This window comes from Lagenorhynchus albirostris, chromosome 3, assembly GCF_949774975.1.
Source record: "Lagenorhynchus albirostris chromosome 3, mLagAlb1.1, whole genome shotgun sequence".
Lineage (NCBI taxonomy): Eukaryota > Metazoa > Chordata > Mammalia > Artiodactyla > Delphinidae > Lagenorhynchus > Lagenorhynchus albirostris.
The window spans coordinates 167,877,037-167,904,555 of record NC_083097.1 but is presented as its reverse complement, the minus strand read 5'-3'; the positions used below and the strand labels follow the sequence as shown (position 1 = coordinate 167,904,555).

Below are 27,519 nucleotides of genomic sequence, written 5' to 3'. Positions count from 1 at the left end.
AATCACAGTGTCTGGCCCTCAACTTGACACCACCCACCACCAATCGCAGGGCGCCTGCTCCCTGCCAACGACAGGCGGCCGAGAAGAAGCCCCGCCCACCGCGGGAATATCAATAGGGGAGCCATGGGAGCAATGGAAGCCTCGGCTCTCGCGAGGATGCTCCCGGAGCTCCCCTCTTCCCGAGGAGGACCGTCACGTGACTCGGTCTCACCCAATCCGCGCGTGGGCCGCGGGGGTCGCCGCGGTTCCCGCCAAATACGAGCGCTGCGGCCGCGGCAGTAGCGGCGCGGGCGGGAGGGCGAGCAGCAGCGGCCGCCTGAGCGGAGCCCGCGCCTCCGCCGCCTGAGGGGAGCTCGAGACGCCGCCAGAGCAATGCTGGAGGAGCCGGAGTGCGGGGCGCCGGGCGCCCGCGGAGCGGCCGCAGGTCGGTTCCGGCCCACGCCGAGGGGAAGGGGGGTCGCGGCGCGCGGCCTGTGCGGACTGAGGCGGCGGTTTGGGGGCGGACGGGCCTGCCGGCCCTGGGCCCGCTCCTCCCCGCCTGGCGTTCGGTCCGTGGAGCCGTTAACAATCCCGAGGAAGGGCCTTGCAGTTCGAAGGGCACCCTCCTTGACGTTATTGTTGCAGCCGCAACCATTTTTTTTCCGGCACTTTTGCGTCAGTTTGTCCTTCCAGAGCGCTTTGCGGTGACGGGTGTGTGTGTAGCCAGGAGGGGAAGCTGAGGCCCAGGGAGGCGAAAGGGACGGGTTTGCAGGTTACCGAGTGCGTTTGTGTCCCCTGGACAAGTTGAACCCTGCAGCGGCCCTGTGGCCGGGTGGGGAAACTGAGGTCCGGGGTCACACGGGCTCGGGGACCAGAACAGCTGCGTCTGCGGGTCAGGGCCAGCCCAGGTAAGCGGCCCGGATGGTAGGGGTCTCGGGTTCTTGATGCTGCCGGATATGCATGGTGAAGACTTGTCTTTCTGCTTCCTGTGTCTTGGGAGGGGGCTTTCTGGCGCCTGGCAGGCCCCCAAAACGTGGGGTCGTGAACCAAGGAAGACCAAACGGCTTGTCTCCCGTGCTTGACTCCCATTTTACCACCAGCACTTGGCACAATGCCTGGTACATAGTAGGTGCCCAATAAAGATGGGTTGGTTGAATGAATTAAGGGTTGGTAGGGACATCAACTAGTCTAGTTCAGGGTTTTTCAGCCTCAGCATTACTGATATTGGGCCATCCTGTACGCTGTGGGGGGTCGAGCAGCATCCCTGACCTCCACCCATTAGATCTCAGTAGCAACCTCTTCTTCCCAGCTGCGACAACCAAAAGTGTATCCGAGGCATTGTCAAGGGGCCCCCTAGCTGAGAACCACTGTGCTAATTGTTTCCAGACTTCGGGATCTCAAAGAGACATAGAATTCATATAAATAAAGTTGGGACTGATTGTCATTTGACCCATTAAGCATGTTTAATTTAAAAGTCTTAAAAGCACCATCTGTTTTGACCATGCACCATAAAAGGGAAGGATGTTTTAATGCCAACTAAAATTAGGAGGGATATAATCTCAGGATAAAGAGCAGTGGTAAGTTTATACAGAAGTATTTGTTAATTTGTATGTGTACCTTTGAACAATCTGAATCCCTGGATGGGATCCCTTTTTATGTCGACCTGAGATTGTTTCTGGGCCCCAGGTCACCTCTGTTCCACTTGCGTCAAAGCTGGTGACTCAGGGCCATGCCAGTAAGTCCTTGTGGTTGTCCTAAAAATAAATTTAAGTGGCTAAAGATTATGTGTCCTTCAGCTGATGGGGGGAAATCCATGTTTTTGGTAACTGAAAACTTGAGAATGATATCTTTAAATGGGTAGAAAGGAAATGTGAGTCTCTGAGTACTTTTCTTATATTCCAAGCTTGGAAGTGGGGAGAGCAGCTTCATCTAAGGGCAGCTGAGTTTTTTAAAAGGCCCTGATCTGCTTTTAAAAAATGCTCAGTTGGGGCTTCCCTGGTGGCGCAGTGGTTGAGAGTCCGCCCGCCGATGCAGGGGACACGCGTTCGTGCTCCGGTCTGGGAAGATCCCACATGCCGCGGAGCGGCTGGGCCCGTGAGCAATGGCTGCTGAGCCTGCGCGTCCGGAGCCTGTGCTCCACAACGGGAGAGGCCACAACAGTGAGAGGCCTGCGTACCGAAAAAAAAAAAAAAAACTCACTTGTATGTATCTTTTTAAAAAAAAATGTAGATTGGCCAAAATAACTGAACTAGACTTTTCCAAGCCAGATCTAGCGGGTGTCAGCTTCTAAACTTATTCTAGCCATTTGAAGATATTTATCCAAAGATTTGGTTCTATTTATAGTCATTTCTGCATCAGCTTTGATATCGTTATGCTTTTTTTGAGATTTTTTGTGTGCGTGCAGGAAAACATTCTCCCTTATCACTTCTTGATAGCACTTGAGCTCCAGCTTGGCAAGCTTGAAATGCTTTAAGATGTACCTTTTATAAACTCTGTTTTGAAAGAAAATAAGCCCTATTCTAATTTTACAGGTATGTTGGTGGGGAGGGGTTGGTTTGGAGGAGGATGATTTGGGCTCATATGAATGGTGAAATCAGTGATACAATGTTTTCTCTCATCTCTACTTTTACTCAGTCTTCTTTTCATTGTCCCTGTGACTGTGTTCATTGGTTTCCCACTATGTGCCAGGCCCTGAACCCGTGCCACAGGTACAGTGTGGAACACGTTTCCCTGCTGTCATAAAGCTGGTGTTCTGATGGTGGGGGGAGACATAAACACAGAAGTCTCAGAGTGATAAGTGCTCAAGGAAAAGAAAACGAGCTGTGACGGTGTCCAGGGCAGAATTTCTCAACTCATTCACATTTTGGGGCCAGATAATCCTCTGTCGTGGGGCGCAGTCCTGTGTGTTGCAGGATATTTAGCAGTATCCCTGTCCCCTACCCACTAGATGCTGTTTGTGCCCTCTCTCCAGTCATGACAGCCAGAAATGTCCTTAGACGTCACCAAATGTTCCTGGGGAGGTGGGATTAGGGGCGAAATCAGCCACACTGGACAACCACTTTGTACACAGTAGGTACTACATGTGTGTTTGCTACTTCATTATTTCCAGCACTTAATAACTTATCCTCTGACACTTATTCACAGCCATGGATTGCAAAGACAGACCAGCTTTTCCAGTCAAGAAGTTAATACAAGGTAACTTTCTGGGAATGGGTTAAATATTTGTTCCTGGTTTATATCCTTCATTGTCCTCTCAATTATATTTTCAATTCCCCTTGAGCAGAGGCCATCTCTTGGGGTCCCCAGCAGAAGCCTCCAAGGGGCTGAAGGAGAGAAAACATTTGCATCTTACAACTGGAAGCTGGGAAACCCGTTTCATTACACTGCTGTTGGCCAGGAGCATATCCAGAGGTTGCCGCCCTTACAGTTGGATTTCTGTACTCCAGCACTATTGACATTTTGTAATGTTTTTGTCACGGGGGGCTGTCCTGTATACTGTGGAGAGTTTAGCAGCATTCCTAGCCTCATCTCCCAAGTCGTGACGTTTAATGTCTCCAGACATGGCAGGCACAGCTGCCCCTGGTTGAACAGCGTTTTACAGGAAGTGTCCTCAAATCTTTTCGCGTAAAAAGGGGGGTGGATTTACCCTTAGGCCAGGTTAGTGGCTGGACTGTATAAAAAAGGATGGTTTCTGGTTTTCAAAGCTTGGTTATCTGGTTCCCCTGTAGCAGTTTGCCTTCTCCTGTGTCAACTGATAGCAGGTTTGGTGTTGGTGGGAATCAAAAGAAGGGCAACCGTCTTCTGAGGTTAAAGAATTAGGGGCAAACTGTAGAATCCAAGGGCATGATAATTTTATAAACTGACCAAAACCAGGTTTGTTTGTTGAGTCTATTATATTAGAAAATAGTTAATAAGATGTTTGGGCATTTGAGTACATGTGGACTTCTTGGGCAGTCACTCACCTGAACTTCCTCACTCTCTTGAGGTATTGCTGTGTATCTCTTGGGACCAGCCAGAAGGCTGGCATGCAGTGGGAGGGTACTTGTTTCATTGGCAAGAAGAGCTAACAGCTTGGGATGCTGGGAGCAGAACGAAGTCTTTCCTCAAATGGATCTATCTCTTTCGCTTTTCAGAGCCAGATGCACTTATCTTCAAACGAGATTTCCACCCATAATAAATAACTTTGGAATTTGAGCTGAATCTCAAACAGATCAGAAAGTGTCTTCTCCTTTGAAATTCTTGCAGTGTCCCCGCTATGAAAGCTTGTCAGTTTTTTGTTTGTTTGTTTGTTGCTTTTGCTTTTAATTAGGATGTTGGAAAAGTACATAATGAGAAGATAACCCCTTTTTAAACTTTAGAAATTCCCCCCACCCCCAAGCACAGCAAGGTCGATTACTCATTGAGCATGTGGAATATTAAAGCATTGATTGTCACTCTTCACACTCTCACTCAACAGACGGCCTCCTTCTCTTTTGGTTTCAGCTCGTCTGCCGTTCAAGCGCCTGAATCTTGTCTCAAAGGAGAAGACCGACGACGGGTTGGACGACATGGGGGGCGCTCAGGGTGCTCCTGTGCAGGGTCATGTCCCTGGTTTAGAGACCTCTTTGGACCACTTGGAGGACAGCTGTCACATGGGCTCCGACATAGATTTTAGGCCGAAACTTGTCAACGGGAAGGGCCCCTTAGATAACTTTTTAAGAAGTCAAGTCGAAACCAGTATTGGCCAGACTGTGGTCATAATCGATTTGACGGAGGACTCGAGTGACCCGCCGGACGGCACCATGGGCCACGATAAGCTAAATTCTGCAGCCTCTCCCTCCCAGGAGAATGTAAACGGGGTCACAGACGAAGCTGGAGATGACAGGGGGCTGCCAATGGTCAGTCAGAAGGACGAGCTGGCGTTTCCCGAAGAGGCCCTTTCAGACCTCCCGTGCAAAACGGAGGCGGGGGGTGCTGACTCGGGGGGCGTGGAGAGGAGGGGACTTTCACAGAAGGGCTCGCCCCAAAGCCTTCCTGAGCTGACCGGTGGCCTGAGAACGTGCTCAGAGAAGGACCAGGACGGCTGGAGCGGGGCCAGGGGCATCCTGTTCAAAGGGAAGGTGCCCGTGGTTGTCCTACAGGATATCCTGGCTGCCAGAACCCGAGCCAAGTCTCCTCCTGCCACACCTCCGGGCCAGGCTGTGCCCTCCGAGAGCGAGGCGCTGGAGTCCAGCCCCGAAGAGGACTCTGTCCTGAGCCATTCGTCCCTGAGCTCCTCCTCTCCCACCAGCTCACCCGAGGGGCAGTCTGCACCCGCCAAGCAGCACAGCAGCCCTAGCCCCCTCCCTGCCTCCACACCCGTCCGCAGAGTGAGTATCTCCCCCGAATCAGTGCCGTCGGAATCCAGAGGCTTCTGGGTACGGCCCCTCCCTCTTCACCCAGGGACGCTGTGTCCCCCAGATGGCTCGTGGCCGAGCAAGTGGCGCCAGAGACCAAGTCCTGTGACTTTCCGGCATCAAAAGCCATTGGGGTGTTTGGTTGTGTGTACGTTGCGATGTGCTGATGGTTCCGTGAGTCGCCGGTGTGTCGGTGCCATCCTGGTAGCGCTGTTCACACCTAATTAACGGTGCTGGTCATCTCAGCCACTTTAGTGACTAACGGGTGTAAGCGGGCGGCTGTGACCCTTGACTCAGCCTTTAGCTTCAGCTCCCTGCGCGCCTGCTGTTCCAACACAAGACTCATAGGGCCGTTGCTGTCAGTAAGCAGACAGTAAGCGTTGGTGGAGAGACCCCAAGATGGCAGGAGAATAAAACAGGGGCATTCTTTAGAGTCAGCTCTTGTCAGCACGGCCTGCCCATCTTAAAAACCTCACCCAGAATGGCGAGAACAGGAGAGTCCTGGCACCATGTTTAAGGACCTGGATGGGTGACTTTGGAAATGCCTGTTTCTGTTACTGCCTTCCGAGTGGCACAGTGGCCGATGTCTTCTCACCTGTCCTTGAGGTCCTGTGGGTAAAACTGATAGAATCAGTCAAGAATACCAAAGCATGTTGAACAGTGTTCTTTGGGTTTTTTTGGTTTTGTAGCACTTGTGTTTGTTCACATCAGGCTTTCACATAAGATTGGATCCTGGGGTGGGTTATTCATTTGCTAACTGTACCTGCTTAATCTGACCATAAACCACCAACCTTGATTGCTTTCTAAAATTTGATCTCTAAGGGACTAGTTATTTTTCTAGATGGTTTCATTTCTTGTCTTTTACCTCCTTGAGGAGATTGGAGAATGGGAAAAATGCCTTCCTCTTTAGGTACACAAAATATCAATCGAGAGCGGGGTTGTCTTTTTTCCTTCTAAGTTTCTAAATGTGGCAGACTGACATACTCATTTTTTAAACTCCCATCTGAGCTTTTACCCAGACTCTCAAAATCCAAGTTTGAGTCCCTTGCCGTCAGCCATCTTGTTCTGTTCTGTCCATCCAGTTGCTCAGAATCCTTCCAGACTGCTGCTTCTGCTTTGCAGAGCTACTTTGTCACATGACTCATGACAGCCAGTGAACCTGGAGAGCAGGACATGTACACATGTTTCCATTCTCCTTAATAGCTTCATTTTTTTTTAAGTTTGTTTTTATGCCCATAGCCAAGCCTGAGGACTGGGGAGCCATGCAATTAGGCCTTGTCACAGAAGAGTGTTACTTCTTGTCCGCTGGCTTGAGTGGCCATGCAACATCTGAGCACATGAAACCAAGTGGGCTGCGTGTAGGAAATCCTGCCTCTGAGACACTCAATCTTGTCTGAACACAGGCTTGGAGTTTTGAGATGTTCTAGAAGACAGTGTTACCGCACAGCTTTGCAGATAATTCATACTGCAGGTGGCGAAGCCTTCAGGCCCCCACCCCACCCCCGCCACCCAGCCTGTGGCAGGAAATCGCCCCAGTCACCCATAGGATGGGAGTAGAGCCCCGTGACTTTGGGTGACAACACAGGTATGAGAGCAAAATGGAATGATCACCAGGAGGTACCTGAGGGCCTGGCAGAGACAGCCCACCCCGAGCCTCACACACTCAGCTTTCCAGTTTAGCTCCTCACCTTTCGCGAGTGCTGGATTTCCTGGTTGGTTGGTTGGTTTCATGGTTGGTACCTGACTTTCACACCTTTGCCTGCTGTGGGCCCAAGTTTTTCCTGACCCCTGTGACTGTGGGGAATACTATTATTCTTCCGTTTTCCCTCTCTGTCTCCTCCTCCTCCTCTCCAGACTGTAGGCAGACACTTGTTGAAGGCTTACAGGTTGTTTCTTATTACCATGTCACATGTGTGGTTTTTATTGGGCTCCGTTAGTTCTGGACTTGGAATCGTAAAATCTCTGCATTTGGAACCCCTAAGCATTTGCTGGTCCTCTATTGTGTGTGTGTGTGTGTGTGTGTGTGTGTGTGTGTGTGTGTGTGTGTGTGTGTGTGTGTCCTGAGAGAGCTTTGTTTCGTTTTTGTTTTTTAATATATTTATTTATTTTTGGCTGCGTTGGGTTTTCGTTGCTGCGCGCAGGCTTTCTCTCGTTGTGGCGAGCGGGCTTCTCATCGCGGCGGCTTCTCTTGTTGCGGAGCACAGGCTCTAGGTGTGCGGGCTTCAGTAGTTGCAGCACGCGGGCTCAGTAGTTATGGCTTGTGGGCTCTGGAGTGCAGGCTCAGTAGTTGTGGCACACGGGCTTAGTTGCTCCGTGGCATGTGGAATCTTCCCAGACCAGGGATCAAACCTGTGTCCTCTGCATTGACAGGCGGATTCTTAGCCATTGTGCCACCAGGGAAGTCCCTGTTGTTTTTTAAAGTACTCCCAGGTATCTAGAGTCCGACTTTGAAAAACAATTTAGGAACACCTTTTTGAGATAATCCAGGGTCTCTTGATTAGCCAGAACATGGCTATTTGTCATCAGAGCTTTTTACCACCTAGGATAGAACCATTTCTCCAGTTTGTTTGCAGTTAGATGTGTAATTCAGCCTACATTATTGATGACTCAAGATTATTGTTCCATAAAGGATTGTGTGGATATGGTGGTGGTATTGGAATCTGTGGCTTGCCTCTGTACAGACGCTGGAACTGTTTTCCAGGTAATTTAAATTATACAAGTATTAAATTCTCCATGTTTAAAAAAGATCACTGAAACATTGCAGCCCCCTTTGGCTTTTTTCTGTCCCCCAGGTTGCCACTATCTTCCTCTTATATTTCTCTGTGTGGTGTGTATGTGAGAGATCCCTAGGAATAAACAGTATCATTTTTGTTTCTTTACATGGGCCGTATAGTGTAAATATGTTTCTTTTTCATTCCAGGGTGTCTTAGCAATTTTTTTACACTGGGATGGGAAGATCTCTTTTTAACTGCTATATCATACGCTGATGGTCCCGTGATGGTGTGGATAAACTGCAGTTTGCATAGTCATTCTCCTTGATGGATATTTCTGTTGTCTCTAATGCTTGGCCTTGACAAACAATAATTGTCATGAGCTTCCCTGAGTTGTTAAGTGGAACTGCAGGCTCACAGGAACGGGCGTGTCAGTTTTTGCCTGCTCTCAGTCCCCACATGCCTGGACCAGTTAGGGTCGTGTCTCCCCTCCGCCTGCTGTCCCTCCTCTGCTGTCAGGTTTCTAGCTACTGTGGGGCCTGTCCACAGCCACCTCTCCTCCCCTCACGTACTGCTGCTTACTTGCTCTGGGCCTAGAAATTAGACCTCCTTATGTATCACATCAGAGTGAGTGGGCCCTAGGATTCTCCCGAATAAAGTGCAGGAATTGTACCTCACAGACGTGGTTATATCTGCCTTGACTCTTTGGGGTAGTTTATGTGTGTGTTTCAACCTCATTGTGGAATCCTGGATCTTGTTTTTTGGTAGCTGAGTTCCAGGTCGGTAAAATGTGTGGCCTATATTTTGAGAGTGTTTTATAAATACTTGGGCCAAAGGTCAAGATTAAAATTATATCTGTTCAGTAAGGTCTATCCGAGTGCCTGGTACAGCAATAGAGATACTAGTTTTAAATAAAATCGTAACTGCTCTTGTTGTTGGATATCGTTAAGCCAGCTCTTGGTAGTCACGTCAACTCTCTCATTCCTGGACTCACAGCAAAGGGGACGATTGTGAAAGGCACTGATTCCACAGCTGAAATTCAACAAGTATGGGCAAGACCAAAGAGATGCGTCTTGCTCCCCAAACACCCTCATATAGCAGTCTGGCAGTCACGTTTGGTGCTACCATCTTTGAACACAAAGGACAACGATATAGACACAGCACCTTACAAGTCATGCTGTTAAATCCTTTCTTGTGGGGCTCAAGTCCCGCAGGCTTGGCAGGCCAAGTGTATGCTGGAGAGGCAGATACTTTTTCTTAAGCCCTTGGTAAGACGGCTTTGGCGTTTCTGTGGGCACCTGCGCAGTGAGGTGGGATTGTGCGCTCTCCCAATCACATGGCTTTCACATGACGGTGCGCGGCCCCCTCCTGAGGGAAGGCTTACTCCAGAAAGGACTCGGTGCGTCCTGAGTAAGAAGGATGTCTTAATCTGTAGTTTTCCTCGGTAGGAAGTCTTAGGGCGAGGCTTTCCCAGATAGAGGAAGCACTGTTTTTACATAGTTTTGTTGGCATGTCAGACAATTTCAAGAGAAGTGGGCTTTCGGTTTTTCACCTCGTCTCATTTTCTGGCTGCCTCCTCAAGTCTAAAATGAGCCCGGGTGGGTATTTCTTTCCAGCCTGAATTCTCCCCATTGGTCTTCCATGCAATGAATGGTCTGTTCGCCAGGATTCCCTGCTCTGGAGGTAGCTTAGGCCAGTAGCCTGGACTCCTTGTGCGTATTCCTACCTGGGACCATTTAGCCAGCACGGTGAGGGTGTCCAGCCGTGCGTCTTGGTCAGTCCTTGTAGCCCATGATCAATTTGAAGCAGGACGATAGAGAATGCTGTGCTCTAGAACACAGGGGTTCTAGACGAGATTGCCACCTCTGGCCAGCTGACTTCTCTTCCTGGGCGTTTACTCTGTGTTCTAAGAAGCAGGGCTGAGCTGGGCAGGGGGTACAAACATGGGAATCCAGCCTGTAAACGTGTCTTACTTGACTCACGGGGTGTTGATTTGTAGACATTACAGCAGACCTTGGAGATAATGCAGATTTGGTTCCACACCCCCACAGTAAAGCGAGTATCACAATAAAGTGAGTCACGTGGATTTGTTGGTTGCCCGGTGCATATAAAAGTTATGTTTACACTGTACTGTAGTCTATTTAGTGTGCAGTAGCATTATGTCTGAAAAAAGAACATACCTTAATTAAAAAATACTTCACTGCAAATAACGCTGTTGTCTGAGCCTTCAGCAAGTCGTTATCTTTGCAATAGTAACATCAAAGATCACTGACCACAGATCACCATAACAAGTATAATAATGATGAAAAAGTTTGAAATGTGAGAATTACCTAAATGTGACACAGAGCCACAAAGGGAGCAGATGCTGTTGGGAAAATGGCGTTGTGTTGGTGTGCCTGTACTCACACAGGAAATTTCCACTGTCAGCCTCTGCTCCCTCTGCTTCGGGGAGAAGCAGAAGGGGCAGCAGCAGTGCTGGGCTGCGTGCCTGTAAGACTCCGTCCTCTGTGGCCAGGGCGCCTCCTCTCCAGGTGCCTACAGACCTACCACTCTGTGTCTCCCTGACACCAAGGCCTCTGGCTGTGGCTTCTTATTTCCAGCTTGACCTCCTACGTTTTTTGGTTATCTGCCTCCCAGTCTTCCCTTTTATCCCCACGTGCGTTGGAGTTTGTGACCCAGCTAAGAAGTTTTGGTTCTGTTTGCTGGAACTGGTACCCGGAAAGGTTTTCACTGTTGTTGTTTTACATTGTTTTCTCCTTGCCCTCCCCAAGGACTGTGCGGTATGTTAAACGTGTGAAAGTAATTGAAACAACCCATGTTTATAGATCAATGTCTTTCCTTTCAGATAAGTAAGAAATTGGTCAGAGGCTCTGCAGAGAAGAACAAGATGAGACCGCAAAGAGTAAGATATGTCCCCTGAAATAGAAAGTTCCCCGGGTGCGCTTTTTGCAGTAAATAGGAAGCAAAGCCCTTTGCCCTTCTCTGGCCCCGTTTTCACTCTCCCCTGCTTGTTCTGAGCATTATTTTGATTCTTGCTTCATTTTGCATAACTGGGCCTTGTGCTTATGGGTTGCATCATTTTTAGGTTTGTTGAATCCTAAGGTTTTGCACGTAGGCTTTTCTAAGCCCTTATTATAATTAGTTCTGAGTGTCGTAATAGTTGGGCAGCCCCACTGTAGTTTAAAATTGTCTTAAAAAGAACCCAGTGGCTCTCCCTGCACCCCAGCCTCCTACGCGCGTAGATTGAAGTTCCATCCCTTCCCAGGCGCTGTACCATGGTGGCCCCTACATCAGATGGGTGATTACTATTTAGTGGTTCCCTGCTGAGTCTTCCATTCTGTTATCTGGAGGTCACCATGTTTCACACCCAGCAGTGCAGGGGCCTTCTTCCTTACTGGATGAATTGCAGAGAAGGCCATGGCCTTCTTCCCCGACCAGCTCACGGAAGGGGCGCTGATGACAGTTGGCTGTGCGCTCACCAGGCACTTCCTGTGCCGTCTGCCTCATGGCTGTGTTTGATTTTAGAGTTTATCTCATTCTTCATTGTAGTTTCAGAGATGGGCACCTGTGGGGCGGGAGTGGGGAGGGCCTGATTCCAGAAGCCTCCTGTCCTCGTAGTTAGCAGGGGGAGACTCCTCCTTACCACCCGGCACTCGTGGCTGGTCTCGTTACTCGATCCAGACCAGCCCCTTCTTCAGGTATCCCACGAGTCACGTGCGGAGGGTACCTGGCAAGGACTTTCTCAGATCTCTACCAGCATGCCTCCATGGCTCTTGTGAAGCGAGCAAAGGTTGATCAGGGCAGAGGGTAGGATATTCTCTAGGCACAAGGGCATGATCATAGGCCCATACCAAAAGCTGAGTTGTCGGGCTTCTGCCAAAGGTGAGAAGCCCATCTTTGGTGGTTCCTGTCCTTGAGAATTACCCTGCGCTATGTTAGAAGGTAATGCCCTTCAGTCTGGGAGATGAAACTTGTTTAATACAAAATCAAAATTATATAATAGCCCAGCGCCCCAGGCCACATAAGAATTCTTTGGAGTGAGGAACTGATGTGATTAAAGATGTTCCCGCTTTAAAGAATATCCAAGAAACTAGCTGTTTCCTCCTGCTGGTGATGAAACGGCACTGCCATAGTCATAGAGATCACTCTGGGTCCTTTATTAACATCTGACCTTTTCAGATCCCAAGAAATGTTTGTTCGTTTGGTTTTTTGAGAAATGGTTTTAAAGATAAAAAGAATTTTTTCTTTTGAGAAATGGCTGTAAAGATTAAAAAACTTTTTTTCTTTTATTTTTTAATGTGTTCTCATCTGTTCCCCACTGTTTTTTTGTTTCTGTTGTTTTAATATTTAATTAATTAGTTTATTTATTTGGTTGCGCCAGGTCTTAGTTGCAGCAGGCGGGATCCTTAGCTGTGGCATGTGAACTCTTAGTTGCGGCATGCATGTGGGATCTAATTCCCTGACCAGGGATTGAATCCGGGTCCCCTGCATCGGGAGCGCGGAGTCTTATACACTGCGCCACCAGGGAAGTCTCAGTTCCCCTCCTGTTTTTAAGACTTGCTCGTCAGGTTCCCCCTCCTTGTCTCATCCCGCTCTCCCATTTCAAGAGAAAGAAAAGAAACCCTATTGTCTGGAATAGTTTTGGGGGGATGGGAAGGAAAATGTTTTTGTTTTGAAGGTAGGGAGGCAAAACCTGTGGGTGTTTTTGTGTCTTTATTTCACCACAGCTTTCTGAGCAGAAATGCAGTTCAGATCCAACAGCAGGTACCCGGCGTAGGCAGCCTAGAGGTGCTTACTTAGTCTTTTTTAATTAAGTAAAAATTGACCCTCATCCCACGTTTGAAGACGGTGTCTTAAACGCATCTTACTTTGAATTGCCCAGAAGGTCCTGTGGCAGTCGGCTAACCCTCATCGCCTTTCTCATGACAGAAGGAAATGTAGTGGACTGAAAAGCCCCCTCTTTGTAAGGACGCTGACCAGCAGGCTGCTCCCGGGGCTGGTTCCTTTGTGCCTCCCCTCCGCTTGCGCATGGCCGCCCCCGGACGCTGGCACGGCCCTTTGTGGCATCCGTGGGGCTGAGCTGTGGACCGTCTCCCGTGCAGGATAAGGAGCGCCTGGGCAAGCAGCTGAAGCTCCGGGCCGAGAAGGAGGAGAAGGAGAAGCTGAGGGAGGAGGCCAGGCGGGCCAAGGAGGAGGCCAGAAAGAAGAGGGAGGAGGAGAAGGAGCTGAAGGAGAAGGAGCGGCGCGAGAAGCGGGAGAAGGATGAAAAGGAGAAGGCAGAGAAGCAGCGGCGCAAGGAGGAGCGGCGCAAGGAGCGCCAGGAGGCCCTGGAGTGCGTGTCCCACCCCCCTTCCCCCTCCCCTCCCCCTTCCCCCTCCCCTCCCCCTTCCCCCTCCCCTCCCCCTTCCCCCTCCCCTCCCCCTTCCCCCTCCCCTCCCCCTTCCCTCTCCCCTCCCCCTCCCCCTCCCCATGCCTGGCCTTGGGAACGATTGCCGGGCGTGGGCCGGGCCTGTGCTGGTTGGTGAAACTGAGTTTGATGTCTCTTAGGGCTAAGCTGGAGGAGAAGCGGAAAAAGGAAGAGGAGAAACGGTTGAGAGAAGAAGAAAAGGTAGCATGTTCTCCCAGAACTTGCATCTTCCTTTGTGTTTGAGAAGCGGGGTCTTTTGCCTGACTACTGCTGGATATCGGATATCATCCCGGAGGTAGTGGGAAGCGGGGTGGGGGGCCCAGGGACTGACACGTGCCTGCTGACTTGACATCCTGGTCCTTCTGCAGCTCTGACCTTTTGAGACTGCCTGGTACCCACTTGTGGGTTTTGAGAGCTAACATCAAAATAATGCTTTCAACCTAAAAATGCTTGGGGTTCAGTTCTAGGGGCTTTTGCATGTTTTAAAACAGTTTCTCTTCATTTCTTCCTCATCCTTCTCTTCTCTTACATTGCAGCGCATTAAAGCCGAGAAGGCGGAAATCACGAGGTTCTTTCAGAAACCAAAGACTCCACAGGCCCCCAAGGTGAGCAACTGGCTTCCTTTGGCTTTACTTTTGGCCTTTGTCAGGCTGTTCCTTTTGAAAAATAAAAAGACGTCTTCTGACCCACTGGCTCTGCTTTCATCAAGAGGAGCCTCTGCTTGCCCAGGGAGCTTTGATCGCTGGTAGGATCTGGAGGTTCAATATCTTGTCATTCACTGTGTGCTCAAAAAGTGGCACGTTTGCTAAAACTGCCAAGCGTTTAGAAGTTGCTTCGTCAACAGTTTTGTGGTGGGAGCCGTGTGGGAAGGTGTAAGGGAGAAAGACCCGGTCCTCACCCTCGGAGATTTTCTGCTCAACATAGGAGACAAGGTTGAGCATAAAACATGTGGGATTCAGCACAGGATTCTGCTTCCCCATCTGCCATCCGGTCACCTTCTAGACCATCCTCTGCCTGTGGAGACCCCAGACCTCCATCCCCCGCATCCCTCCATGCTCCAGAGGTGTGACCCACCCCCTCTGATACAAGGGTGTCCTTCCAGATCTTTCTCTGGGCGCGTGCATCCCTTCGTATATATGTGTATTTATGTAGGTAACAAATCATGAATTTATTATGTTACCGCTTTGTTCACTTAGCCCTATCTTGGATTCTTGCCATGTTGGCCTCTCTTCATTCTTTTTCGTTGCTGCGTAAAGTGTCGTGGTGTGGATGGCATCATTGTTGATATCCCCCTCCCCTGTTGATCCCCCCCAAGTGGTGCATGGATGTCACCAGCACACCTCTCAGGATGCGGACTTGCCACTATGTCCGGGGGACACAACGTTGACAGAGTTTTATTTGTTATTGTCCAAGTGCCCTCCCAGCAGGAAATGCTGATGGACAGTCTCCCGTCCCCACAGTGCGTCAAAATATGTCCTCTCCGCCTACTTACTGCCAGCACTGGGTGTGACGAATTTTCTTATAACTGCCGACCTGATGGGTGAAAAATACGTATCTTTGTTTCACTTTGTTTTTCCTTGATTCTCAGTGCAGTTGAACATCTTTTCATGTTTGCTTGCCATTTTATTTCTTTTTCTGTGACTTGCTAGTTCCTGTTTCTTGCCCATGTTTCTATAGGATAGGCTTTTTCCCCCATCTCTGGCTCTTTATATAGTCTGGGTTTTCATTCTTGGTGGGGTACACTACACATACTTCCTTCAGTCCATTCCTTCCCCCTTGACTTGTTGATGGTGTCTCGTTGTACAGAAATTTTTCGTTTTAATGTGAACATTTTTATTCTTTTATCGTAATTGGCTTTTGCTTCGAAAGCCTTATGTATCCTGTGGTTATAGATGAGTTTTAATTCTTTCCAGTTTTTTTTTTTTTTAGCTTAAGTTTTGTTTTTTTATGTTTATTTAGTTCCTTAGCTTAGCTGGAATTCTTTGTGCCCGTGGATTGGGGCGTGGCCCTAATGTTTCCCCGTACGGATACCCGATGTTCCCAGCAGCTGTTAGTGAGGAGAACAGTCTGCTGGTTCTTGGCCTTGGCTGTGTGTTGGACTCACCGGGGAGCTTTAAAAATCACTGGAGCCTGGGGCTTCCCTGGTGGCACAGTGGTTGAGAGTCCACCTGCCGATGCGGGGGACACGGGTTCGTGCCCCGGTCCGGGAGGATCCCGCGTGCCGCGGAGCGGCTAGGCCCGTGAGCCATGGCCACTGAGCCTGCGTGTCGGGAGCCTGAGCTCCGCGACGGTGAGAGGCCCGCGTACCGCAAAAAAAAAAAAAAAAAAATCACTGGAGCCTGGATCCCATCCCAGAGAACCTGATGGGCCTGGCTTGGGCATCAGGATTTTAAACAGTTCCTGGGTGACACTGCCATGCGACCCACAGTGAGGGTGCTGGCCTCAGCTGTTGTTTTCTTGCTGGGGTGAAAGGCTGGCCTTCTTATACCCAATCTCAGAGACGTACACGCTCCTCCTGACCCCCCATGTTGTCCTCACTTGCTGCCACCCTCAGGATCCGCTGACACAGACATTCACGATGCTGAAGGAGCTCTAAGAAGGGAACTCAAACCTACCAGGGTTGGGAATTTCTGGAGGTCCAGTAGTTAACACTCTGTACTCCCAATGCAGGGGACACAGGTTCCATCCCTGGTCAGGGAACTAAGATCCCACATACTGCCCAGCACAGCCAAAAAAAAAAAAACCTACCAGGGTTTACTGAGGAGGATTCTTAGGATACAGACACCCATGTTTCAGGTTCACATCAGGCTTCAGCTCTGTTTCGAGTCATCTTGTAACAGTGTGGCGGGTCACCCTCCTAGGTCTCTGTTTGCTCATCAAGGTCTAATTATCCTTAAAAAAAAAATCCAGTGAGATCCGTCCTTTTCAGGAGTACTGATCAGCAAGTTCTGACGATGTACAGGGCCCTGCAGCCACCTCCGTCATCAAGATGTAGAGGATTTCCTTCCCCCGAGACGGCTCCCTCCTTCCACCTCAGCCCTGGCGGCTGCCGACACAGTCTCTGGCCCTGTAGTTTCGCCTTTTCCAGAAACCCACGTAAATGCCATCAAGCAGCGTGTGGCCTGTGTACGCGTCTCCTCTGACCTCCCAACCTGGACGACTCGAAAGCACCGGGCCTCACTTCCGGCGGCTCCTCCTCACCGCTGCTGTGTGCGGGTGTGTCGCAGTAGAGGTGCCATCATGCCCCTTCTCCATTTCAGACCCTGGCCGGTTCCTGTGGGAAGTTTGCCCCTTTTGAAATCAAAGAGCACATGGTCCTCGCCCCTCGCTGTCGGACCGCCTTCGACCAAGACCTCTGTGACCAGTTAGACCAGCTCCTCCGGCAGCAGAGCGGCGAATTCTCCTTCCTGAAAGATCTGAAGAGCCGGCGGCCCCTCAGGTCCGGGCCCACCGTGGTTTGTAACCAGAACACAGAGCTTTTTAACAGGTTAGTGCCGGCGGAGACTGCCGTTTGCCCGTTGGTGATGTCAGAGAGCCCTCGGTGGCCCGGGCAGACCCCTGTGTTCTGGTCGCTCCTGTGTCCCGTGGCCTTGGCCGGTCCTCTCCCACCCGGGCCTCAGGCCCCAGACTCGGCTGCTTCCCCAGACCTCTCTGTTCCGGCTTCCCCTGAGCCTCCAGAGTCTCCCGGGTGTGGTGGCTTCGCAGAAAGCCCTGCTTTGGAGGGCGGGCTGTGTGTGCCGGCCTCCCGGCAGGGCAGGGACATTCCCCGCTCTTGCCAGCTTACCCGTCACATGCCGCCTTGGTGCGCGCTGTGGGGCAGCTGCTGGACAGTCGGGCTCCTCCCTCTCCTCGCGCCACGCCCCTGGAGTAAATGCTAGCCTGCCTCGGGGCAGGTGGTGCCTCCGCTCTGGGGCTGCCCATCACCGCCTGCTGCCCTGGGGGGAAGGCCGCTGGTGGTGGGTGCGCGAGCCACAGAAGGGCCTCTGAGCAGGGGTCTCTCCCCTCAGCGGCGTGGTGATCTTGGAGAGCAGCAAAGTGGACAGCGTCCCCGAAAGGAGGAGGTTTGGCAGGATGAAGCTGCTGCAGTTTTCCGAGAACCACCGGCCGGCCTACTGGGGGACGTGGAACAGGAAGACGACGGTCATCCACCCGAGGGACCCCTGGGCCCAGGACCGGGTGAGCGTGCGGGCAGCTGCTCCCGACCCTCTGCACTTCCTTCCCAGTGTGCCCTTGTCACTGGGCTCCGGGAACTCCCTGAGTGTTCTAGCCTTCGTGCTCTGCCTTCCCCTTCCACCCTGAGGACGAAAGTGACCACCGCGTGTTTGCCCCCTCAGAGCCTCCTTGACTACGAGGTGGACAGCGACGAGGAGTGGGAGGAGGACGAGCCGGGGGAGTCCCTCTCCCACAGCGAAGGGGTGAGCACGGCCGGGCTGCTTACGGCTTCTGGGCCGGGCTCCCTCACACACAGCATCCGGGTTTACGGCTGTTCTGGGAAAACCTTACTGGGTGGCAGTAACCTGCCTAGTGGTGGACGGGCCCGCCTGCTCGCTGCCTCACCGAGGGGCCCACCACTCCCGCTGCTTTACGTCTGGGCCGTGCTTATCTGTGTCCTGCCTGACCCCCACCCCCGCTGGAGCACGATGTGGGGGCTGGGTAATGGGATTTTGGCTGATCCTCAGGGTGTGCACAGCAATGAGACTGGAAGCAGTAGGAGGCTTTTTCTTTCTTAGATGTTCACAGGTTAAAATTTTACGTGAAGCATGTGTTGTTTCCACACATGAACGTACTTTTTTCTCTTCTTGAGGATGACGACGATGAGGTGGGAGAGGATGAGGATGAGGACGATGGTTTCTTCGTGCCCCATGGGTACCTGTCTGAGGATGAAGGAGTAACTGAGGTGAGGGGTGAACGGGGAGGGGATGGGTCCGGAGCTTGGTGGCCGCCGACCTGGGGGTGGTGACATAGGTCTCAGCCCACCCCCACGGCCGATTCCACGTAGACCTCGCTCCCCACAGCCTGAGGCTCAGCACTGCCGCCCCCCCCCCACCCAGCTTTCTCAGTTCTGCCAGGTGGTGGGACTGTTGAGGGAGCCGTTTCTAGGACTCACGAAGGCCTGCCAGGTCGTGGTGTTTGGGTAGTGGGGAAGCTGACAGGGCTGATGCCACTGTGGGAGTGACTTGTCTCAGAGCCAGACTTGCAGGGCCTGTGTTCTTCGTACGTTCCCAGCCAACGAGGCAGACAGGTCTCGTTGGGCCCGCAGTGTATCTGCCTTAGACAGTGGCACCAGTCTGGGGTGGGAGAGGGCCGGGCATGGTGATTTCAGCTTCAGGATCACATGTTAATCAGAAAACCCACAGTGGCGTTAAGAGGCTTACTGGCGAGGTAATAAAAAATACCTGTGACTACCCAGGGATGGCCAGAGGGGACAGATGCACCTAAGGTACCAAATGGGGGAAAGTGCCAGTTATCATTCAATCCGAAAATACTGTGCCCGTTTCATCACCCATCGGGGGTTGGAAGCTGGGTGGGCGCCGTTCCTCACCGGCCTGCCCCTGCATGTGCCCTCACTGCCCCAGAGACTGGGACCACGGGTGCCGGGGAGGGGGACCCTGAGCAAGCGTCTGCTCCTCTCTAACCTGCAAGGAGTGTGCCGACCCGGAGAACCACAAGGTTCGCCAGAAACTGAAGGCCAAGGAGTGGGACGAGTTTCTGGCCAAGGGGAAGAGGTTCCGCATCCTCCAGCCCGTGAAGATCGGCTGTGTCTGGGCGGCCGACAGGGATAGTGGAGCTGACCTGAAGGTGCTGCAGCAGTTCACGGCCTGCCTGCTGGAGACCGCGCCCCCCGAGGAGGAGCAGACACCCAAGGCCTCCAAGAAAGAGAAGAAGGACCAGCAGAGTGAGTGCTGGGGACGGGTGGGGACGGGTGGGGACGGAGGGCTCGGGCTCCCACCTCCTCCAGGCCCAGGGAGTTCCAGGCCCGGGGCAGGCAGGAGACTTCCTAGGCACGTGGCGTGGTAATTCAGAAGTTCTTCAAAAAAATAGCCAAAGCCAGCGCTTGTTGAGCACGTGTGTCCTTTCTGTGACACTCACGGGAGCAGCACAGGGCAGCCACTTCAGTCGGCCTGTTTGCCCAACCAGCACACACATCCCTAGCTCTTCAAAGCCAGGGAGGGCCCGCCACTCAGAAGCAGAACGTGAGGACTGTTAACTAAGGAAACAGGCGCATGAAGTGAAACATGACAGTTTATCGCAACGAGTCCTGCCTCCTGGGGCTTGGGCCTCTCAGAATCTCTTCTGGAGCAAGTTCACGTGTCTTAAGTCCACCCATAAAAAGCCACCCGCACTAAACCTATCGTGGTTGGTCATTTCATGATGTCAGTAAGCATTTTGCTGCTCACCTTAAACTTACACGGTGCTGTGTGTTGATTATATCTCAATAAAACCAGAAGGGAAAAAAAGGCCACCCGAAGCTGACCGTGTTTCTCGGCCTCGGTGACAGGTTGGGGAACCCGGGTGCCACATTTATCCCATCCCGCCCCGAGTCTCATCCTCATGTCCCCCTCTTCCTGCCAGTTTTGGCCCAGCTGCTCCCGCTGCTGCACGGGAACGTGAATGGCAGCAAAGTGATCATCCGGGAGTTCCAGGAGTGCTGCCGCCGAGGACTGCTCAGCAAGGACGCCGGCAGCCCTGAGCTCAGCGCCGCCAGCCCCCCGAGCCCTGGCCATTCCCGCCCACAGACCCCCACCGCCGGCGAGGACACCGCCGTCCCCTCCAAGGCCAGGCTCAAGCGGATTATTTCTGAGAACTCAGTGTATGAGAAGAGACCCGACTACAGGATGTGCTGGTACGTCCACCCACAGGTGCTAAAGAGCTTTGCCCAGGAGCACCTGCCCGTGCCCTGCCAGTGGAGTTACGTCACCACAGTGCCCTCGGCCACCAGGGAGGACAGTGGCAGCGTCCCCGCCGCAGGGCCCAGCCAGGGGACGCCTGTCTCGCTCAAGAGGAAGTCGGTGGGCAGCATGTGCATCACGCAGTTCATGAAGAAGCGCCGGCATGATGGGCAGGTGAGACCCCACAGCGGCTTTGTTACCTTTAACAATCTTTCTTTTTAGAGCAGTTTTCAATTTACAGCAAAATTGAGGTGACAAAACTGACCAAAATTGAGGGGAAGGCACAGAGATTTCCCGTGCGCCCCCTGCCCCCGCCACGCACAGCCTCCCCCAGTATCAGTGTCCCCAGCCAGAGCTGTGCAGCAGTTGCAACTGATGAACCTACGTGGGCACGTCACTGTCACCCAGACTTTGTGGTTTACTAGCGTTCACTCTTGGTGCTGTGCATCCTGTGGGTTTGGACAGATGTATGAGGACTTGTATCCAGCATTACAGTGTCATGCAGAAGAGCGTCACTGCCCTAAAAACCCCCATGATCCGCCTATTCATCCCTCCCTCCCTCCAACCCCTGGCAGCCACTCATCCGTTTAGTGTTTCCATGGGCTTCTTTCACTTAGTCGTGTGCCTTTAAACTTCTTCCCTGTGTTGTCATGGCTTGAGAACTCATTTCTTTTTAGTGCTGAATAACGTTCCACGTCGTGGCTTTTATTTAGTTTTTGCACTCATTTAACACAGTTATTAAGCACTTGCTCTGCACTAGGTACCCTGCTAGGCCTTGTAGACAGTGGTGAGCAAAACACCATCTAATGGGAGACAGAGATGGGAGTCGGTGGAGCGGACAGCCAGCCACGTGCTTGCAGCCTGACAGCGCGTGGAGGAGGAAGCGCGTGGCCCCATGGGGACACGTGTTGCGAGAGGCCTGCCCTCGCCTGGTGGTGGGCGGGCTTCCTGAGAGACGCTGGTCCCCAGAGTGAAGTCTCCAGTGCTGCCTGGACGTCCAGAGGCTGGGGCCCGAGCCTCGGCCTGGGTCCACGTTTGATTGTTCTTTCTCTTACTGGAATGTGGGCGTGAATGAGTCTCATCTTGTAGCTACACTTACTGGAAACCTTGTGGTGTGAGCACTGGGTCCTCACTTTTTTCTTTTCTAAAGATAGATTTTATTCCTTATATTTTATTTACTTTTGGCTGCGTTGGGTCTTCGTTGCTGCACGCAGGCTTTCTCTAGTTGCGGCGAGCGGGGGCTACTCTTCGTTGCGGTGCGCAGGCTTCTTAGTGTGGTGGCTCCTCTTGTTGCGGAGCACAGGCTCTAGGCGCGCGGGCTTCAGTAGTTATGGCACGCGGCCTCAGTAGTTGTGGCACACGGGCTCTAGAGCACAAGCTCAGTAGTTGTGGCTCACGGGCTTAGTTGCTCCGCAGCATGTGGGATCTTCCCGGACCAGGACTCAAACCTGTGTCCCCTGCATTGGCAGGTGGATTCCTAACCACTGTGCCATCAGGTAAGCCTCTAATTTTTAAAAAATCTTATTTACTTTTGGTTGTGTTTTGGGTCTTTCTTGCTGCACATGGGCTTTCTCTAGTCGTGGTGAGCGGGGGGCTGCTCTTTGTTGCGGCATGAGGGCTTCTCATTGCGGTGGCTTCTCTTGTTACAGAGCACAGGCATGCACGCTGCAGTAGTTGTGGTGCGCAGGCTCAGTAGTTGTGGTTCGCGGGCTCTAGAGTGCAGGCTTAGTAGTTGTGGCGCACGGGCTTAGTTGCTCCGCGGCATGTGGGATCTTCCCGGACCAGGGCTCGAACCCGTGTCCCCTGCATTGGCAGGCAGATTCTTAAGCACTGCACCACCAGGGAAACCCACTGGGTCCTCACTTGAAGCAGGCGTCTCACAGACCTAGAGATGTGGGGAGACTTGATTTTACGAGGAGGAGCTGGGTCTTCCACTCACAGCCCGGGCTCTCCTCGGGGGCGCTGCCACTCCAGGAGCTGCTGCTGAAGGCTGGGTGGTGACGGAGACAGAGGAGAGCCGGTGTGCACCCCACCCCTGCCCCCCCCCCCGCCCCCTGCTCCTCTGCTGTTAGTGTGTGGCCAGCGAGGTGAGGAGGCCCGGGGCAGGGCCGGGGGGCAACGGCTCCTGGAGTGATGTTTAGCCTTCTCCCTGCAGCCCACAGACCAATGAGGTCTCAGGTGCGACGTAAATCTGCTTCCTAAACTGTCACAGCAAGAGGGACCGTCAGAACCGTCCGGTGTGGTCATGCCGGCTGTTCCTGCCACTCCTCAGCCCCTGTCCCTGTGAGGCCTGTGGACACGGCTTGGTACTGGGGGAGCCCACCTGGTGAGGAGTTGGAGGCCCCAGCCCCACGAACACTTCCCTCCCTGGGCCTTGACCCAAAACAATCCGTTATGTGTTCAAGCTGTGTTCAAGCCGCAGAGCCTTTTCACGGTCGATGTCATTAGCCAGACAATCTTGGCAGGACCGCGAGTGTGGCTGCTCTGGCTGAAACTGGCCAGAGAGCCCGTCTGAAAGGGGCTGGGTCTGGAAGACCTCCTTAGTGTCCTTATCCAAGCAGTGTTCGTGGGCTCCTGCCCCCATCAGCCCTCCCTTAGATTCTCGCAAGAGACACAGCTATCTTCCTGAGCCCCCCTCTGCTCTTCCTCTCCTGGTGTGGCCGTCCCCACACGTGTTCATTGCCTGTGTTTCTCTACGTGGAAAACGACTGTTTAGCCCTTATTACTCCTCACGCCAGGCACTTGACGTGGATTCTTACGTTTCATTGGTGCTTCGTTGTTTACTGAGCTACCAGGAACGAGAAGATGCTCCCACATAAACTGGGTGCCCCTCCTCAGGTGAGAGGGGTTGATTCATGAGAGTCAGTGACGCCTTTCATCCCACGAGACACACGTGAACAGCAGTCAGTGTGGCTTCTCCCCGTTCACAGGCCTTGAAGAGGCTCTGCGGTGTGGTGGGGACACACGGAAGGCTACACAGCCGGTGGTTCTGGGTGTGCTGGCCCCAGCGGTTCTGATTCAGTGGGTGTGGGGTAGGTGCTAAAGTCTGCAGTTTAAAAGCCCCTTCTCAGGGAATCCCGTGGGAAGGCCCCAGGACCACAGCGTGGGCCAGCACAATGGGTGCATCTCAGGAAGGGAAGCTCAGAGCACCGGCTCTTCAGGGTGGTGGGGAGTCATCCCAGCTGCTCCTCTGAGTGCTCAAGGTGGGACACCCTGCTTGTGACAGCACTTGGTCCCCTGGGACTGTGCAGGCCTCAAGTATAAAGCCCCCTGCGTCACCTTAAACTCATGGGAGTATGTCTCCAGCAACAAGAAGTCCGGAGCTTGTGAACATTGTCATCCAGGGCCAAGCACCTCCTGTCGCACTCCCTCCTGCTTTAGTTTGTGGCCTTGTCTTCATGGTGGCAGAACGGCTGCTGCACCTCTAGCCAGCAAGACGAGGATGGCCAAGCCCACCCTGGGGAGGATTCCCATTTGGCTGGAGGGGAGGCAGACTTCCACCTTATCTTTCTGGCTGGAATGCTCTGGCATAGCCACCCCAGCTGCAAGAGAGGCTGGTTCAATGAGACCTTGACCGACAAAATGCTGGTTGATTTGGAAGGGCGGGTGGGAGGATAGCTCTGGGTGTGCGTTGAGCAGGGCCTGTGCTGCACGGCACCAGCATAAAGTGGGAGCCACGGGTGGAAGTTTCTGAGGTCGGGATTGGAGGAGGCCTGGGAGCATGCGGAATGCTTCCCCTTGCGTTTTGGTAAAGCCACTAACTGATCCTTCCACACGCTTGGGGGTAATTGTTGCTAAACTGTAAATGCATATGAATAGTTTAGCTTGGGTTGGGCTTTTTCAATTTGTGGGAATTCTAAACTCTTTTCATTTAGAGTTCAAAGTAGCCATGCTACCTTATGGGTTTACAAGGTACCACGATCTAGTGAATCGAGCAGGCTGAGGTCAGGTGCCAGTTCTGCCACCAAGCGTGTGTGTGGCCCCACGGCAGCTCAACCCTTCGGCCTTGGTCTTATTTTTACATGGGCAGGGGCTGCACTTGCCCTTTCCAGTCTCCATGCTTTGTGGTTCAGTGTCTTCCTACTCCGGAGGCTCACTTTCCGGCGCTCCACCCTCCCCTGCAGTAGTGACAGCAGCGTGGCGAGCTGTCCCATGGCCCTCAGCGCAGCAGGACTTGGGGCGCCGTCCTGAACCCTCACTTCAGAGGCTTGAAACCTGTCGCGTGCCTGCAGGGCAGTGGGCGGTGGTTCCTCCGAGAAGTCCTCATTTGTCTGCCCTTGGCTTCCTGTCTGGAGGGCCCAGGGGCTGGGGAGAGCTCCAAGAGACACATCTGTCCCGTCGCTCACCCGACCCAAACCAGTGCCTCCAGGGCAGTGTGGGGGAGAGCTGCGCTGTCTGTTCGTCTTGGCCAGTCAGCTCTCTTGAAACAGGTAGCTGGAAACTGCCCACAGCATCCCCAGTGGTGCCCCTGCCTGCCTGGGGCCTTTCCTGCCTCGGTGGCTCCCAGCCCGAGGAGCCCAGCGTGGAGCTTCTTACACTAGCATTGAGGGGGCTGCGAGCTTGAACCCCGTCTGCCGGCCAGGCTGGGGGACTGTGGGCAAGGCGGACAGCCCCGGTGTGCTGTCGTCCCTTTTCCAGGCAAACGGAGACTTCTGTAGCAGAGGAGCTCCAGGAGTGTTTTGAGAAATAGCCTCCCCGCGGAAGTAGCCCCAACTCCACCGCCTCTGCTGGCTCTTTGTTCATGTACAGAGTGTGAGCCGTGTGTGGATGGGTGATGTATAAAGTCGGTCCTGTTACTTTCCACAGTCTCTCTCTCTGTTCCCTCTGGTGGAAGCCAATGAAAACAGCCTGGGAATCTCACTGTAAATCCCACCCTCCGTAGAGCCTTCCCACCCCTCCCAACCCCTGTCCAAGGGTGCAGATGGTGTCCTCGGAGCCTCAATCAGAGGGAGAGTTACCAAGCATCAGGCAGAGGGGATGAAGCTGTTGGGCAGAGAAGAAACACTGACCAACTAATTTCTCAGCCACTTAGTCCAAATCATAATTCAGAGAAAGTGTGTGCTTTATCCATCTCTCTTTCAAACCAAACCGGAAACCCAGAGTTCTAATTCAAAAACAATAAACAAATTATTTTTGTAATCAGGTAAATAACGATGGGGGTAGTTTTCAGAAATATGAACATAATTAGTTCATTTGAGAGAACTCCCCCAAAGTTTCCTTGGATCATAACCCATCAAACAGACTCCTCAAACTTTGTTGCCAAGATGGGCAGAGGAGGTCAGGAGTAGGGAAGTGGGTGGCGGGAGGGCTCACACCGTCCCTGTCTGCTGCTGCTGCCGCTGCTGACGGCCACGCACCTTGTCTGTTCAGGTCGGAGCTGGGGACCTGGACGGCTTCCAGGCGGACACAGAGGAGGAGGAGGAGGAGGAAGGCGACTGTGTGATCATGGACATCTCGGATGTTGGGGGTGAGAAGGGTCCCAAATCCTCCTCTTTTCCTTCAGGCTGGCAGGAAAGGGAAGAATGGTTACGGTCACTCTCCCGCTTGCCTCTTGTGACTAACGGGGACTGAGTGAGGAGGCCCTGGAAGGTGCTGGGCGGGCCGGTCTGATGGTGGTGCGGGCAGTAGGCTCCAGCCCAGGCCCTGGGCCGCCTGCCCTGGTCTGAAAGCTGCATTTAGGAAACCAGAGACCTGAAGGTTGGTGGTGATGAGCTGGGAGGGTCCGGGGTAGGGCGCCGGCACTGGTGAGGGGCAGCCTCTGAACCAAGCTTCCCAGGGGCAGTGAGCCCCAGGCCGGCCATCCTCGGCAGCATGAGCTCCAGCAAGCCACTGGGCCTTGCTGCCCACTTTCCTCATCTTTGCCACGGGCTTCCCCTGCTCAGGAGGGTCAAGGGTAAAGCCGCTGGAAAGTGCCACAGAAGCACACGGGCTTGAGGTGGACACGGCCGAAGCTCTAGTGAGGAGCGGGCAGCCTGCCCGGCCCCACAGCGGACACGGCGGCTGAAGCTCCTCCCTCTCTTGCTTTGCAGACATCCAGGCCCCGTGTGGAACAACTCCTGGAGCTGGGGGGTCTGTGGGAATGAACACCAGTGAGAGCCTCGTGGCCTCCAGCTCGCTCGGCCCCTCCTGAGCGCCCCGACTGGCCCGTGTATGTACGTAGAATGGTTAGGGTATTTTCAATGCCACTCAGATACTTGAAAGTCCCGATTCCTGTGTAAAGAGCACTTTGTCCTGCTTTGCAGACCTCCTTGGAAGTTTGGAAAGTTTCATATAGGATGCTTGATTAGATCTTTTTGAGATTTGTAAAAATTTCCCCCCCAAAGCTGCATATTATTCTGTCCCTTAATAAAGCATTATTGTGATGTGATGACCTGCACGGGGAAATCCTGGTTGTGCTCTCCAGACCCCTGGCAGGCACTGTGATGAGATGCTTGTAAATGAATTGAAGCCCCTTGGGTGCGGCGTGGCATCCGGACCTGACATGGATGTGTATAAACTATCGTCTAGACTGACCTAGCATGTCTGTCGTCTTTTCAAACACGTCACTTCTGTGAGTGGTGCGTCCATTGCCCTGGGCCCGAGCCCAGCGCTCTGTGCCGTCGGGTGTCCACTCCCCACCCCGCTGCCCCGTCCCTGCCACGCGTAGACATGTGGCATGTCTATAAAGCTTTACGCTTTGCAAAAGCGCTGTCCCACCTCTTTGTTGTGAAATCCTCAACCTCCCCACTGACCTAGTTCAAGGTGAGGGCTTCTCAGCAGGTGGTTTACGCCGGTTAATCCCTCCTGCCCCTCGGGTAGGCGAGCAGAGGTATTCCCAACCTCCAGGAGCTGAATCCTGGCTTCCAGAACCGACCTCTGGGTCAGGCCACCCCTCAGGAGTGTTGAAGCTGAGCAGCGTGGAGCCAGCCACGGCGCCTGCTGAGCCCTGGCCTCCGAGGCCCTGGAGCAGCCCTCGGACGGGGCTGTGATAGGCCCTGCAGAGGCGTTCAAGCATGCTCTGAGGACCTGGGGCAGCTGAGATTTTGGCAGAATTCACAGACTCCATCGGAACCGGGCTCCTGTCTGCCGGCCCTTAACATCATGCTGTCTTTGTTGCCGCTGTTCCCGAGAGAGAAGAGTCGGCTGGCATCTCATTGTGAAGAATGGTTCAGTGTTGA

General features: G+C 53.0%; 1 protein-coding gene across 3 annotated transcripts; it reads left to right on the top strand.

The window, feature by feature from the left end:
• The first annotated feature begins 134 nt into the window (after positions 1 to 134).
• Positions 135 to 26,874, top strand: CHAF1A (chromatin assembly factor 1 subunit A). 3 transcript variants are annotated; one of them, XM_060145525.1, is made up of 15 exons: positions 135 to 424; positions 3,124 to 3,174; positions 4,462 to 5,327; positions 10,911 to 10,967; positions 13,168 to 13,397; positions 13,613 to 13,673; positions 14,009 to 14,077; positions 16,733 to 16,959; positions 17,480 to 17,648; positions 17,807 to 17,887; positions 18,277 to 18,369; positions 19,116 to 19,368; positions 20,046 to 20,536; positions 25,733 to 25,829; positions 26,392 to 26,874. In XM_060145525.1, exons 1-15 carry the CDS (start codon positions 373 to 375, stop codon positions 26,490 to 26,492), a joined length of 2,898 nt encoding a protein of 965 aa, XP_060001508.1. In that variant the 5' UTR covers positions 135 to 372; the 3' UTR covers positions 26,493 to 26,874. The 3 variants fall into 3 exon arrangements, with proteins under 3 accessions (XP_060001508.1, XP_060001509.1, XP_060001510.1); XM_060145527.1 differs by lacking the exon at positions 135 to 424 and adding an exon at positions 729 to 887; XM_060145526.1 differs by lacking the exon at positions 3,124 to 3,174 and having other exon boundaries at positions 136 to 424.
• Positions 26,875 to 27,519: the final 645 nt, after the last annotated feature.